Source organism: Lynx canadensis, chromosome B3 (assembly GCF_007474595.2).
Source record: "Lynx canadensis isolate LIC74 chromosome B3, mLynCan4.pri.v2, whole genome shotgun sequence".
Classification (NCBI taxonomy): domain Eukaryota; kingdom Metazoa; phylum Chordata; class Mammalia; order Carnivora; family Felidae; genus Lynx; species Lynx canadensis.
This window is the reverse complement of record NC_044308.2, coordinates 61,597,566-61,614,220: the sequence shown is the minus strand read 5'-3', so window position 1 is coordinate 61,614,220 and position 16,655 is coordinate 61,597,566. Positions and strand designations below refer to the sequence as shown.

General features: G+C 40.4%; 1 protein-coding gene across 4 annotated transcripts in view; it reads left to right on the top strand.

Moving 5' to 3' along the window:
• NUSAP1 (nucleolar and spindle associated protein 1) overlaps positions 1–15,711 on the top strand; it is a 76,949-nt gene extending 61,238 nt beyond the window's left edge. For all 4 annotated transcript variants that reach the window (XM_030318442.1, XM_030318445.1, XM_030318444.1 and 1 more), the window contains 5 exons: positions 3,642–3,817; positions 7,704–7,861; positions 11,374–11,490; positions 13,776–13,884; positions 15,038–15,711. In XM_030318442.1, coding sequence (XP_030174302.1) covers positions 3,642–3,817; positions 7,704–7,861; positions 11,374–11,490; positions 13,776–13,884; positions 15,038–15,131 — 654 coding nt within the window. In that variant the 3' untranslated portion in view covers positions 15,132–15,711. The remainder of the gene's footprint in view (positions 1–3,641; positions 3,818–7,703; positions 7,862–11,373; positions 11,491–13,775; positions 13,885–15,037) is intronic.
• Positions 15,712–16,655: the final 944 nt, after the last annotated feature.

Here is a 16,655-nt window from a genome sequence, read left to right as displayed (position 1 = left end):
TGAAATTGATTCCCCCCACCATAAGAATTTTCAAAACTCTCCAAATTAAACAGGGAGTCCTCACTATAAAGAATGAATTCCAGGGGTGCCTGGGTCGCTCAGTTGGTTAAGCATCCGACTTTGGCTCAGGTCATGATCTCGAGTTTGTGAGTCCGAGTTCTGCATCGGGCTCTGTGCTGACAGCTCAGAGCCTGGAGTCTGCTTTGGATTCTGTGTCTCCCTCTCTCTCTCTGCCCCTCTTGGGCTCATGCTCTGTCTCTCTCAAAAATAAATAAATGTTAAAAAAAAAAAAAAAAAAAAAAGGAAGTGAATCACTTTTACTGGCTAACTTAGAGGCTTCCTGATAACTGAGCTCCCTGGGGGCTCCTCTACAGGTCCTGCTGGACTCAAGGTCCCTTCAAGTAAGAAAAGGTGAACTCAGCCTCGAGGTTGAGTTAGCAGAGCAGTGAGTTGATGACATCCTGTTATGGCCTTACATGGTATCTGGTATTAAAGAGGTGCCACTCAGAGGGCTAGGAGACATTTATTTTCGAATTTAATAATACATACAACCTGCTTATTAAAAATAATTGGAGGCAGTCTGTGGTGTTACAACACAAAACAGTATAAAATTGATTTAAAAGGGGCAGAACAAGATGGGTGCTTCAGTGGCATCTGACTCTTGATTTCGGATTAGGTCATGATTGCATGGGTCATGAGTTCAAGCCCCACATTGGGCTCTGCACTGAGATTTTCTCTCTCTCTTTCTGCCCCTCCCACCCTCATGCTGTCTGTCTCTGTCTCTCTGTCTCTCTCTCTCAAAATAAATAAATAAACTTAAAAGATTCAAACTCTGATAATATCTTTTAAAAAATAATAAAAGGGGCAGAACATGAACACTGTTAGCAGGGACAGTGTCTGCTGTATCAGTCACTCCGTTGAGTTTTGTATTTCCTGATACATAGGCCAATAGAGAAACACACTGGGTGATGAATTTAAAATTTTTTTTAATGGGGCACCTGGGTGGCTCAGTTGGTTAAGCATCCGACTATGGCTCAGGTCATGATCTCATTTTGTGTGTTCAAGCCCATGTCGGGCTCTGTGCTAACATTGTAGAGCCTGGAGCCCACTTTGATTTCTGGGTCTCCTTTCTCCCTGCCCCTCCCCTGCTCACACTCTGTGTCTCTCTCTCAAAAATAAACATTAAAAAAGTTAAAAAAAAAAAAAAAAACAAAACCATAAGCTTCTTAGTGAGAAGCTGAATCTACAGTAACAAACATTCATTTAAACTATTTATAAAACCACTGTTACATAGTTGAAGACACCATTTATCAACCAGTTAACAATGGCAAAGCCAAGCCATAGCATTTGAATGCTTCCGTCTAACACCCTGGGTGGAGAATCAGACAAGAGATACTCAGTGTCCCATAGTAACATTTTCTTAAACTTTAGCAAGGGTTGAATACCTGGACAGGAGGTCCATACTGATGCTTTACAGAAAGTAGACATGTAGTTCCTTTTTTTGTATATGCATGAGCTAGCTGCAAATATGCCTGCAGCAGGGCTAGTCGTTTCCCTTACCATGAAGCTAGGTCTACTTAAATACTTGATTGAAACTCAAGTTGTCTATACTACGTAATATGGGTGAATTAATTTCCAGGTGAAAATTAAGGGCAGAACAACTACCTCAATCAGAAACTTGTGTGTAGGCCTGAAGATGTGTTGAATACATGAGTAAATTATTTTTTACTGATACCCCATCTGAATGAGTTTATTTCTAAAATCTCATGCCCACTCCCCACTGTACAAGGAATAGATCTATCATGGGTTATTTGGTATGATCTGTTTGGAAACTGGAAAATAAAAAATAATTACAGTGACTTCAGTATAGCTGATAGGAAGTTGTTATTAACAGTTGACATGTTTTGGGATTGGTCATTGGATAGTGTTAGATAATCATAAATAAGAGATCCTAGACAGGATCTTGACTTGGATAATTAGAGCAGGGAAACCTATTTGACTTAGTCACCAAAGGCTTTTTCTACAAACATCAGAAACATTGTGCCCCAAGATGAATGTTTATTTTACCAACAGTGGAAATGATGAAAATCTTAAAATCTTTATTAATATGATATGAAAAAAATCCCAGTTGAATTAGCATTTCTTTCATCATTATATGTTTATATGTTATAATTGGCTGAGGGTTTTTTGGTGAATTTTTTTCTCAATTTTTAATGCATTTATTACCCATTTATATTAATGCTATAATATATTGCAAATACTTTCCTACAGTTTATATTTTAACTATATTAATGGTGTCTTTTATCTTGTGAAAGGCTTTTTTTAAATTTACCCACCTTTTCCTTTTAAGGGTCTGAGTTTTTTTGCTATGTCCCTCCTATTCCAAAAATCATAAAAATGAGCTCTTATTTATTTTTACTGCTTTTATTATTTTCCCCTATATTTAATCCTTAACCCACATCTTTGTGTAGACGTATGATTGAGCTCTTTGCTTTAAGACTGAAGAGGATTTTTATTGGTAAAAGAAAGGGAGGAATTGATTACATGCATTGTTAACAAAATGAATTAGTACTACTACAATCAATGGTATAATATTCTACCTGAAGAAAAAGTCAGAAAGATTGATAAGGGCTAGTAGGATCATTTCTACAATTTAAGTTGCTCAAACAAAGGTGTAGAGTTGATGGTCCTGACACCAGGTGAACTGTGAGGAGACACAGCATGGAAACTGGGAATCTTTGGGGAAAGATAGACATAAAAAGTATGGTTAAATAGAAGAGCGTGCTTGTTACGTCTAACCTGGGCTCTTGGCTTATGGTACAGATGTGTACTTAGTAAATATTTTGGTTTTAACTTTGTCTCACTTAAGAATCTCTTCTGCTTGTATGTTGAGATGAGAAGTTAACATAATTCTCTTACTGCTTTATTTCCTAGGATATAATCAGTATTTTTCTATCTTAAAATTTCAGTAGTCCCACCACTGTTGTCCGTTAACAAAGTTGTATTTCTTCTGCTTGCAACAGAGTTTAAACTAATGATAGGAAGACATTGTTATTCTTTGTGCCTTGACAATATCAAAAAAAAAAGATAAGGTAGGAGGACTCTTCCCAGTCATTTCAAAGGGAGCATTTCCCTCTCTCCCTCATTTGGTTTTAGTTTTTTTGTTTCTTTGTTTGTTCTTTAAAGAACTTTTTAAGAAACCACTGGAGGATAATTGGGGTAGGGGTGGAGTTACTTGTAGATTACTCATGCTAATTATGTAATAGGTGGTTCTTCAAGTTTATATTTAATAAACTGCGTATCACCTTCTCAAAGATACCATATGTCCAAGGGAAGCTACTTATCCTCCTTTCTGGCCACATCCTCTAGTCAGAAAATACCTGGGTTCATGGTGGCTTGGAAAGGCTTTCTGTCACACATGACTCAGCACAACCAGAAGTTACTCCTAACTCAGTTACCATACCAAGGCAAGTTGCAAGGCACTGCCCACCTGGCAGGTAGGAATAGGATGAGGTGGTGAGAAGGAAAGATAACAAGTGGGGTTAAAATTGGGATAGAACAAGGGGATGAATGGGGGTGCTCTGGAGACAGTATCCTCTAAGAAGCCAAACTTGAACAAGGTTGTGGGTGTCTTTCTTCAGAAGCCTCCTGTCACTAAGGGAAAAGTGGCGACCCCAGTTCCTCTCAGGGGAAGACTCCCTGTGGCTTGTACTCCCACCAGCCAGCAACGCTCGCAGGGGGCCGCAGGCCGCATCACCTTGTGCGGGAAGGGGTCCACCAAGCGTCCTGTTCTGTCAGCAACTAAAATGAACGTCAGGTAAGAAGAGGACAAGATCTCAAAGCTTTACTGCTTCCTGTACATTTCAGGTAGATGACATCAAATGTGTTTCAATGTTGGTGAAAAAGAAGGCAAAGAGGATCAGAACAGAAAGATCAACAGATGGTTTTTATAAATTCTAATCTTTGTTTCTTTAAATTTGTGTTCTGTTTTCTTATTTTATCAAATTTCTCTAAGCTCATATTTGGTTCATAAGATAGAAAATATATATGGATATTCATTTTATTAGTTTAATGCATGCCTGCAAAGATACATAAAAATTTTCCATTGACTTAAAAGTAAAGTTGAAGCTAAATTCCTACAGAAAATCTCTCAATGCAGTGAACTAAATTGACTCGTCCTAAAGTAGAAATATTATAACCCATTGGGTACTACAGTGTCATGGCCATCATGCCTCATTGATCCCTCTTGTTTCTTGTGCCTTTCCTGATAGCAAGATAGCCATCAAGTATAAGCATCACAGAGATGAAGATGTTCAGGCCCCTTTTCTTTAATACTGAAACATTTTTGTTTTCTTTAATTTACATCCAAGTTAGTTAGCACATGGTGCAACAATGATTTCAGGAGTAGATTCCTTAATGCCCCTTACCCATTTAGCCCATCCCCCCTCCCACAACCCCTCCAGCAACCCTCAGTTTGTTCTCCATATTTAAGAGTCTCTTATGTTTGTCCCCCTCCCTGTTTTTATATTATTTTTGCTTCCCTTCCCCTGTGTTCATCTGTTCTATGTCTTAAAGTCCTCATATGAGTGAAGTCATATGATATTTGTCTTTCTTTAATTTCGCTTAGCATAATACCCTCTAGTTCCATCCACATAGTTGCAAATGGCAAGATTTCATTCTCTTTGATTGCCTAGTAATACTCCATTATATACATATATATGTATATATATACCACGTCTTCTTTATCCATCCATCAATGGACATTTGGGCTCTTTCCATGCTTTGGCTACTGTCAGTAGTGCTGCTATAAACATCGGGGTGCTTACGCCCCTTCAAAACAGCGTATCTGTATCCCTTGGGTAAATACCTCGCACTGCAATTGCTGGGTCATAGGGTAGTTATATTTTTAATTTTTTGAGGAACCTCCATACTGTTTTCCAGAGTGGCTGCACCAGTTTGCATTCCCACCAGCAGTGCAAAAGAGATCCTGTTCTCCTCATCCTCACCAACATCTGTTGTTGCCTGAGTTGTTAATGTTAGTCATTCTGACAGGTTTGAGGTGGTATCTCATTGTGGTTTTGAGTTGTGTTTCCCTGATGATGAGTGATGTTGAGCATTTTTTCATGTGTCAGTTGGCCATCTGGATGTCTTCTGTGGAGAAGTGTCTATTCATGTCTTTTGCCTGTTTCTTCACTGGATGATTTGGTTTTTGGGTGTTGAGACAAGTTCTTTATGGATTTTGGATAATAACCCTTTACCTGGTATGTCGTTTGCAAATATCTTCTCCCATTCCATCGGTTGCCTTTTAGTTTTGCTGATTGTTTCCTTCGTGGTGCAGAAGCTTTTTATTTTGATGAGGTACCAATAGTTCATTTTTGCTCTTGTTTCTCTTGCCTCTGGAGGCGTATTGAGTAAGAAGTTGCTGTGGCCAAGGTCAAAGAGTTTTTTGCCTGCTTTCTCCTCGAGGATTTTGATGGCTTCCTGTCTTGTATTTAGGTCTTTCATCCATTTTGAGTTTATTTTTGCATATAGTATAAGAAAGTGGTCCAGGTTCATTTTTCTGCTAGTTGCTGTCCAGTTTTTCGAGCACCACTTGCTGAAGGTACTCTCTTTATTCCATTGGATATTCTTTCCTGCTTTGACAAAGATATTTGGCCATACATTTGTGGGTCCATTTCTGGGTTCTCTATTCTATTCCATTGATCTGAATGTCTGTTTTTGTGCCAGTACCATACTGTCTTAATGATTACAGTTTTGTAATACATCTTAGGTGCGGGAATATGATGCCTCCAGCTTCGGTTTTCTTTTTCAAGATTGCTTTGGCTATTTGGGGTCTTACCTGGTTCCATACAAACTTTTAGGATTGTTTGTTCTAGCTCTGTGAAGAATGCTGGTGTTATTTTGATAGGTATTGCATTGAATATGTAGATTGCTTTGGGTAGTATTGACATTTTAACAATATTTGTTCGTCTTACCCAGGAGCATTGAATCTTTTTCCATTTTTTTGTGTCTTCTTCATTTTCTTTCATAAGCTTTCTATAGTTTTCATTGTATAGATATTTCACCTCTTTGGTTAAATTTATTCCTAGGTTGTTGTTTTTCTTTTTCTTTCTTTTTTTTTTTTTTTAATTCTTAATCTCCGCACCCAATGTGGGCCTCAAACCCACATTGAGATTGAGATTTCACCTCTGAGATTGAGATTGAGATTGAGAGTTGCACGCTCTACCGAGTCAGCCACGTATCCCTGGTTCTCTCCTTTTTCAAGGGCATTTGCAGCATCTAATAGAGGTGGTGCCTGGTAACACTTCCCCCAACACATGCAATTATTTGACATAGTTTTTAATTTTTTAAAAATATTTATTTTTGAGAGAGACAAAGTGAGAGCAGGGGGGGAACAGAGAGAGAGGGAGACACAGAATCCAAAGCAGGTTCTAGGCTCCAAGCTGTCAGCACAGAGCCCGACGCGGGGCTTGAACCCATGAACAGTGAGATCATGACCCAAGCCGAAGTCGGACGCTTAACTGACTAAGCCACCCAGGCACCCCTGACGTAGTTTTTAGAGTTTAAAAATGCCCTGATGTTTAGAATTCTATTTATTGAGTTAGCTTGGAATATGAGGTAGCTATAGTTGGCAGTTTGGATTGTATTTAATACTACTTAAGGACACCATGGTCAGGGGTAAATTGTTGCTACACTGCAGTATACAGAGCAGCCTGGATTTCACGGCACTTCTCCTGACATTCAGTTTTCTTAACTGTGTTGTAAAATGTTTTGTAATAATTTTGAGGGTTGATTCAGGATTACCGCTATATCTTTAGTAGAAGTCCAGAAGTTCTCATCTGTTAATTCTACCTTCACCACCATGTATATTAATATCTGTCCTTTCTGAATTTCACTGAATCTAAGGACCCCATCAACCAGAGATTCACCATTATCTTAGGGACCACTAAAAAAAATCACTGCCAGGGCACCTGGGTGGCTCAGTTGGTTGAGTGTCCAACTCTTGTTCTTAGCTCCAGTCGTGATCTCACGGGTTGTGAGTTCAAGCCCCACAATGGTCTCGGTGCTGATGGTGCGGAGCTTGCTTGATATTCTCTATCACCCTCTCTCTCTTCCTCTCCCCATCTTGTGCTCTCTTCCTCTCAAAATAAACGTTAAAAAAAAGAAAAAATCACTGCCAGCTATGATGTGTTACAAATTATTAAACACATCCCAAGTTCAGACATTAAAATGTAAAAAAACTGTGCATCATAGAAACAGTGAAATGTCTTTATGGCAATTTGCCAAGAGTAGACAATGGGCTTATGTACATTTCAAATAAATGGCATTCTTCTAGGAAGATGTAAGATCTGTTCCCGTTACTTATTTGGCATAGCAGTCTCCTGTTCCCTCTGACTTGACATCATCAGGAGGAGAAAGTACTTCCTAAACTGTAACTTGAACCCCCCGGTAGCTCCTTTGAGCTTTGCCTTGTCCTGTATTGGTCAAGGCAAGGAGAGCAGAGAATACAACACCATATTTTACCAGAAAAGTTGATAAATGATTTGCTTTAGTATCAGTGTTTTAAAATGTTTACTCTGCAAAAGAGGTTCATTCACATAAATATTTATTGAGTCCTTTTGCTACTTGGTGACAGGTGTGTGTATGATACAAGTTACTCTTGACATAAGCACTAATGTCTTGTACCCCACTGTCCTGTTTAGGTTTTCAGCTGCTACCAAAGATAATGAGCATAAACGGTCACTGACCAAGACTCCAGCCAGGAAGTCTCCGCATGTGACTATGTCTGGGAGTACCCCAAAAGGCCAGGCTATGCTTCAGACATGCAAGCTGAAGACCACAAAGGGGAATTCTGCTTCTGGTAAAACAGAACAAAAACTCTGGTTCATCTTTAAGCATGTAACTTCCTGAAATTAAGTATTATATCTGTTTACTTAAAGCTACTCCATATCCATAAAATCAAAAGCAAAAATTTGACCATAGCATATTTTTCATTTTATATTGGTGAGGAAAATGCCAGACACACAAACAAACAAAAAAAGTGATTACCACCTGAGGACTCCATCCTGTCTAGGAGGAGTCCTAAGATGGTAACCCTCCCTGAAGAGCATTCAGCTCCTTCTCGAACTCAGGGATGAGAAGGAGGATCAGAGTATGCATTACAGCCTCTGTTTGGTCCTCTGGGACTCTGAAACAGGATTCCAGAGTTCATGGAATAAATGCCGCACTATGGACCAGTAGATTGTGTAAGCCAGAATAAGCCATATGGATACTCTTCTACACAAAGTCTACTTAATTAGTACCTACATTGACCAGTTGGTTTTCAAAAGAATACTACAATAGTGGTATGAAGTTTAAAAAAGTCCCACCAGCAGATTGAGGCTTGTATTAGAATTAAGTATGTCAAGATTCTCCGGAGAGTCCTACTAAATGTGTCAAGAGAGAGCCTTGATCACACAGAAAGGGTTGCCTGCTTGCCCAAGACTAGAGCAATCCAGCTGGAGCTTCAGACCAAAGGAGAGTACAGTGTCGATAATAATCAGTGTGGAGACTGTTGAGAATTTCGTCATACCTTAAAGATAGAATAATGAGGGGCGCCTGGGTGGCGCAGTCGGTTAAGCGTCTGACTTCAGCCAGGTCACGATCTCGCGGTCCGTGAGTTCGAGCCCCGCATCGGGCTCTGGGCTGATGGCTCAGAGCCTGGAGCCTGTTTCCGATTCTGTGTCTCCCTCTCTCTCTGCCCCTCCCCCGTTCATGCTCTGTCTCTCTCTGTCCCAAAAATAAATAAAAACGTTGAAAAAAAAAAAATTTAAAAAAAGATAGAATAATGAGAGACTGACAACTATATTTTAAAAGGGTCCAAAATGGTGGGAACAGTAAGTTTATGATTCCTCCTTAAATGAGCTAATTCCCATTCTAACCTTTAATTTACACCAGCAAGCAGACATTCCATATAACATTATATTTTGTTGTTGTTAAATGTTTATTTTTGATAGCACACAATAGGGGGAGGGGCAGAGAAAGGGGGACAGAGGATCCAAAGCAAGTTTTGTGCTGCCAGCAGCAAGCCGGATGTGGGGCTCAAGCTCACGAACCACAAAATCATGACCTGAGCCGGAGTCAGATGCTCAACTGACTGAGCCATCTAGGCACCAGTCCATATAACATTCTAAATCTTACAGTATGGGAGAAAGGGGACTGGGCAGAGGGCAGTACTAAAAATGGAGTGGACTTGGCTAAGATACGACTGTGTTATTTTACAGAGAGCTGGGGTCACAGAGTAGCAGCCCTTACCTCGTAATGAGAAAGGACTCAGAAATGGTCACAGATAAGGACATGAGGCAGAAACTAAATGTTTACCATATTCAGAGCTTTCTCCTCATGGTAATTCAGGGGTGTGCTCAGTTAGGATGGGATAGTTTTTTCCCTAACAGATAGGAGTTTTATGTAAAGGAAATAAAATTGTATGATTTCTTTTCCCTGTGATTTGCTTCTTTCACTCAGCATAATGTTCAAGAACCATCCGTATTGATAAATGAGCTAAAGTTTATTCATCGTCACTGGTACGGATGTATTTCAGTGTATCTGTTTTACTCCTCATGGACATGTGGATATTTCCAACTTTTGTTATTATGTATAGCGTTAGGACCATTCTTATTAACCATGTCTCCCATACACATATAAGAGCTTCTGTAGACCTAGGATGGACTGCTGGTTAGCAGGGTTGCAGATGGCTACTGTACAGGTTGAATTGTACCCATTTAAACTCTCATCAGCATTGTGGGCAGCCCCAGTGTTTCCCACCACCACTGGCACCTGATAGTGACACAATGAGATCTCTTAAGCACAGGGGTTTTGTGATATTTGGATTTCACTGAGTGGTCCCAGACGCTGGTGGCTTATTCATGTATACATGCAAGTGCTAACATAGGACAATAGCCAAGTGCAGCCTGTGATGGAAAAGAATTATAAAATGTGCCCAACTCTAGTACAAATTGGGCTGAGTCCTACCATCTTTGTGTATTAACTTTATGGTACAAGAATTCACATTTTTGAGGCGCCTGGGTGGCTCAGTCAGTTGAGCGTCTGACTTTGACTCAGGTCATGATCTCACAGTTCCTGAATTCAAGCCCCGCGTCAAGCTCTGTGCTGACAGCTCAGAGCCTGGAGCCTGCTTCGGATTCGGTGTCTCCCTCTCTCTCTGCCCCTCCCCCACTCACGTTCTGTCTATCTCAAAAATAAATGTTAAAAAAAATTTTTTTTAAAGAATTCACATCTTTTAATAAGTTTTATTAAATAACAACCGAGCCACGGATCTTTTCATCTATATGTGATAAAGTTCCTTGCAGGCTTTATATCTATTTGTGTGAAAGAAAATGTTACTACTAATGTATAATATTTTTAATTTTTTTAATGTTTTATTTATTTTTGAGACAGAGACAGAGCATGAGCAGGGGAGGGGCAGAGAGAGAGAGCGAGACACAGAATCCAAAGCAGGCTCCAGGCTCTGAGCTATCGGCACAGAGCCCGACACAGGACTCAAACTCACAGACCTCGAGATCACGACCGAAGTCGGACGCTCAATTGACTGAGCCACCCAGGCACCCCTAATGTATAATATTTTTAATTTTTTTTTTTCAATGTTTATTTATTTTTGGGACAGAGAGAGACAGAGCATGAACGGGGGAGGGGCAGAGAGAGAGGGAGACACAGAATCGGAAACAGGCTCCAGGCTCTGAGCCATCAGCCCAGAGCCCGATGCGGGGCTCGAACTCACAGACCGCGAGATCGTGACCTGGCTGAAGTCGGACGCCCAACCGACTGCGCCACCCAGGCGCCCCGATATTTTTAAAGGATAAATAATATCAGGGACACAGGTTGAAAATTTACCCACTTCTTTAAACAGGATTTTCAACACCCAGCTGACCCTAGGAAATACCATAATATTGAGACTATTTGGGGAGCTGGTCACAAGCAAATCTCAGTGGTTAGCTTTCCTTGGTTATTCTTTTTTCCCCCTTTTCCTTTTTTTTTCCAAAGTTTTTATTTATTTTTGGGACAGAGAGAGACAGAGCATGAACGGGGGAGGGGCAGAGAGAGAGGGAGACACAGAATCGGAAACAGGCTCCAGGCTCTGAGCCATCAGCCCAGAGCCTGACGCGGGGCTCGAACTCACGGACCGCGAGATGGTGACCTGGCTGAAGTCAGACGCCCAACCGACTGCGCCACCCAGGCGCCCCTCCCCCTTTTCCTTTTTAACCAAACTAATGATCTATAGATGATATTCCTAATATTGAGAAGTGGTACTTCAATAAAGAACTTTATAGATCTTTTTTCTAATTAAGCCCTGGGGGGGGTTCTTTGGTTTTGTAGTTGTTACCCCATTCAAGTTGACAACTGAAGCAGCACAGACTCCAGTCTCCAACAAGAAACCAATATTTGATCTCAAAGCAAGTCTGTCTCGTCCCCTCAACTACGAGCCACACAAAGGTATGTGGGAATGTTCTGAGATACAAGACATGCAATAGACTTAAGATTAAATAGTTCTGCAGATCTGAGGATGTGAAAGATTCTCACACTTGACCCCCTAGAATTCCTTCCCCTTGGGCCCACATGACCCATGATTAAAAGACTGTCCACTAAGCAAATACTAAATGATTCACCTACATTTTTGTTAATCCAAAGACATAACTTCTAATCAGTGTTAGGGCAAAGAAAATTTCAGGCAAAATCAAGAAACTTGGAAATTGGCCTTTGGGTAAATGAATGTTTTTTTCACAACTTTCAAGTGATTCCAGGCTGGAATCTGCCAGTCCAACAACCTGGGACCTTTATTGGCCATATAAATGCCCATATAAATTGGGCATATGTTAAAGTATCTGTATCTTGCAGTGATTCTAAAATTACTTTAAACATGAAGACTTCCCACAAATCATGTCCAATAGTGTTTATCTTTAAATTAGTAAACAAATCTTATTTAGAGGTAAGTCATTTGTAGTCCAAAAGCAAAACAACTACTTTCCTCTCACAGCCCTCCCCTCTTTTTCCCATATGTGGCCCTGGCACCTCTATTCACTGAGTTGTCAGGGAGAAACCTAGGAGTCCTCTGGCTTCTCGCTCTCTTAGACCCCATACCTAGTGCATCAGCTGGTCCTTTGAGCTCTACCTTTGATATAGATCTTTGACCCCAACTATTTTCACCCTCCACTGCAACTCCCTTTCATCCAGGTCATCATCATCTCTCCTAGACTTTTGGAATAGCCTCTAGGCCCCACTCCAACCTGAAAAACAGATCAGAGCACGTCACTGATTTGCTCAGAACCTCCTCTAAGAGTTCTCATCTCTCCCCCAAGTTGATTTCATCACCTCCTCACCTGACGTTGTGCCAATAACACTGGTGTTTCACCCCCTCAAACAGACTGAGCTCATTCCCACCTCCAGGTCTTTGAACTTGTTATCCCTCTGGTCCACCTAGAATACTAGTCCCACACCCCTTTGCACAGCTCCCTCCCTTGTTTTAATGCAGCATTCACTCAACTGTCACCAACTCAGAGGGCTTTCCTCCCTTCCCTGCCTCACACACTGCTGTTTTCTGTTTCTTCATAGCATGTTACTTTCACCTGATACATGTTACCTGACTATAATCCACCTCTACCACTGAAAAGTAAGCCCGAGAGAGCAAGGATTATTTAAAATTTATTGTCAAATTGGTTTCCATACAACACCCAGTGCTCATCCCAACAAGTGGCCTCCTCAGTGCCCATCACCCACTTTCCCTTCTCCCCCAACTCCCATCAGCCCTCAGTTTGTTCTCAGTATCCAAGAGTCTCTTATGGTTTGCTTCCCTCCCTCTCTGTAACTTTTTTTTTCCTCTTCCCTTCCCCCATGGTCTTCTGTTAAGTTTCTCAGGATCCACATATGAGTGAAAACATAAGGTATCTTTCTCTGACTGACTTCTTTCACTTAGTATAATACCCTCCACTTCCATCCATGTTGCTGCAAATAGCCAGATTTCATTCTTTCTCATTGCCAAGTAGTATTCCACTGTATATAAAAACCACATCTTCTTTATCCATTCGTCAGCTGATGGACATTTAGGCTCTTTCCATAATTTGGCTATTGTTGAAAGTGCTGCTATAAACATTGGGGTACAAGAGCCCCCATGCCTCAGTACTCCTGTATCCCTTGGATAAATTCCTAGCAATGCTATTGCTGGGTCATAGGGTAGTTCTACTTTTAATTTTTTGAGGAACCTCCACACTGTTTGCCACAGTGGCTGCACCAGTTTGCATTCCCACCAACAGTGCAAGAGGGTTTCCGTTTCTCCACATCCTCTTCAGCATCTATAGTCTCCTGATGTGTTAATTTTAGCCACTCTGACCATTATGAGGTGGTATCTCAGTGTGGTTTTGATTTGTATTTCCTAGATGAAATACTTTATAATATTAAATGTTTAACCTTGGGATAAACTACTTGGTTGTGATGGCTTTTTTTAATGTGCTATGTAATTGGATTTAGTATTAAGATTTTTTTTTTTGTAGTATGAGGACTATCTGTGACTTTCCAAGGATTAAAAAGTAGGACATACTTTTATTTTTAGGAGAAAAAAATGCAAATTGGATCTGTGGAATATGAAATTAAAGCTAATAGAACTATGCTGGCAAATATCTATAAAAACAAAGTGTAAATACTGAAAAGGAGTAGTCCCAGATAGAGAATAAAATTGGGACTATAAATACAAGAATCTTCCTAACTCTTTGTCTTTCCTAAACTAGGAAAACTGAAACCATGGGGACAATCTAAAGAAAAGAATTCTCTGAAGGAGCATATAAACAGAGTTAGCTTCCACAAGAAAACTTACAAACAACCTCCTCTCCAGACTAGGTGAGTACATAATTATGCAGGTCTATAGTTCTTTTAATGTTGAAAGACTATAGATAAAAAGAAAGCCTCTGAGGGACAGAAAGTTTTGATAATAGTGGTATTTAGGAAGACTAGGAGTAGAATCACATACAGAACTGCCTAACAGTATGGGTGCCTAAGCCCCACCACAATGGTTTCTAATTTAGTAAGTGGGAGGTGAGGCCCAAGTAACTGCACTGTTTACAAAGCTCTGTAGGTGATACAGAAGGGGACACTGTTCTCTCACATGACCTATTGGCCCCAACAGGACACCTGGACAACCCTCCAGCCCCTAATCCAAGTGCCCAGAGCACCTAAGTATACAGATAGATATAATTCTTCACTCCCAGGGAAACCTGGGTTACTAGGCTACACTAGGGGAGATCCCAGGATGATCCTAAGCTGCTTCCTTCTGCTTGAAAACCAAGTTAAAGCCAGAGCTTGCAGTGGGCTGCGGCAGGTGCTGGTGGAGTCATTTCCCCAAATAAAACTCTACTGATGCAGGGTTGCCCATCATCTGAGTTGCCTATAGCCAGCTGCCACCAAGACCTTTACTAACTTTGCTGTTAAGATTGTTAACATAGGAACACCTGGCTGGCTTAGTCAGAAGAGCATGCAACTCTTGATCTCCAGGTTGTGAGTTCAAGCCCCACATTGGGTGTACAGATTACTTTAATAAAACTTAAAAAAAAAAAAAAATCATTAATCCTGACTCCCCCTGTCTGAATCCCCAGTTCCTTACAGAAAAGTACAGTGGCTTAATTCAGTAGACTATGGTTCTAGTTCAAGTATTTTCACCACACTATATGATTTTGAGCCTGACCTCTAACTTCCAAAAGTAGAGATTTCTCATTTAAAACAAATTAAGGCACCAAGGTGCCTTCTGTCCCAGTTTCATGCTTAATTGTAGGGTGCCGCATTAACATAAAAGGAAAAATACCAGTTTGTAGCCCTTTAACACAAATGACTTACAGATATGGCTTCTATCAGACAAGCCACTAAATAGAGGACAGTGTCCGATGACAGTGTGTTCTGTGCAAGTGTGCAGGAGGTCAGTGTAAGCTTGGACAGGAGTGTGACAACAGGTGGATTCTTGAGCTTCACTAGAGCCTAATGTGTACCTGTGCCTCTTTAGGGAAGAACAACGGAAGCAACATGAACAAAAACGAAAGGAGAAGAAAGCAAAGGTTTTGGGAGCTCGAAGAGGCCTCATTATGGCTGAAGATTAATTTTTTGATGTCTTGTAAATATTACCTTATTCTGAACACTTTTTGTAAATATTTTTCTACTGTCTTCCCCGCTTTAGTCAAAAAACCTTTTTCTGTTCTTTGTTCACTATTTATGTAGTGTCGGTGCATTCTTAACATGCTACATCTCGGAAGACGTTATTAACTTTAAGGCTCACATAATCTTTGACGTGGTTTTTACTTAAGTCTCTGTACAATTCACTTTTGAACTGAGACTCATCCTATAGATTCTTGACCTAGATTTTTCATGTCAAGTTCCGTGTGCTGATTCTAATATTAATTGTAATCCTGTTCTAGGCAACAGCATTTACCCTGATGGTAGGTAGTTCTACCACAAGATTTAGTAGAAATTGCACCAATAAAAAGTTATGAATAGGGTAAGTTGAGAAAGTTCACTTCTTGCTCCTCTAGAGAATCTAGTAGTCTTGATCAAACTGGGGGCCATTTGGATTTGTTATGGCATTAATATTCTACCTATGTGAAGTATCTGGTTACCTATGCACATTAGTTCAGATCACTTAATATAATTGGCATCTGTCACTCAACATACTCTTAAAAACCCTATTGCGGGGCGCCTGGGTGGCGCAGTCGGTTAAAGCGTCCGACTTCAGCCAGGTCACGATCTCGCGGTCCGTGAGTTCGAGCCCCGCGTCGGGCTCTGGGCTGATGGCTCGGAGCCTGGAGCCTGTTTCCGATTCTGTGTCTCCCTCTCTCTCTACCCCTCCCCTGTTCATGCTCTGTCTCTCTCTGTCCCAAAAAAAAAAAAAAAAAAAAAAAAAAACTCTATTGCTCATTCTAGCCTTGCTTATTTAAAAACATACAGGGCCATACTGAAATCTGAGGATTGCTGCTTCAAGGATCATTATGCTCTGTGAAACTGACCTTTTACTCACTTTATGGAAAAAGACGATTTGCTTAGCACCATAGCCATGCTTGTTGAACCTAAGTGGAGCTTCTGAGCTTTGTACTAATTAAGATTTTCATAGTTGTTTTCTCATGGTGGTAGATGGATTGTTTGTAAATAAATTGGCTTCCAAGATTGAGTTGACCAGCTAAGATGTTAACAGGTGTCTACTTGTCCTCCTTGTGCATTCTTTCCTGACCACCTCTTCCCACCCTAAGAAATGATCATGTCTTCCTTCTGTATTTTTTCACAGCACATACCAATTCTGTTATACTTACCGTTAGATATGTGAGCCCAGAGAACACTGATATATTCCTCGGTGCTGAATATATTCAGATATTGCTAGTAAGGTAGAGATCATTGGAAAACAGACTGGTATTATGTTAAATATGTGTCTACCATATGAGCCAGCAATTTTCCTAGGTGTATATATATACCCAGGAGAAGCAGAATCACATGTCCAGACAAGAACTTGTATGCACTATTTATACCAGTATTATTCATTGTAGCCAAAAAGTAGAGAAAATGCAGCTGTCCATTAATGGATGAATGGATTAAAAATTATTAGTACCTCATTCTTTTTTAGTACACCATAACATGAT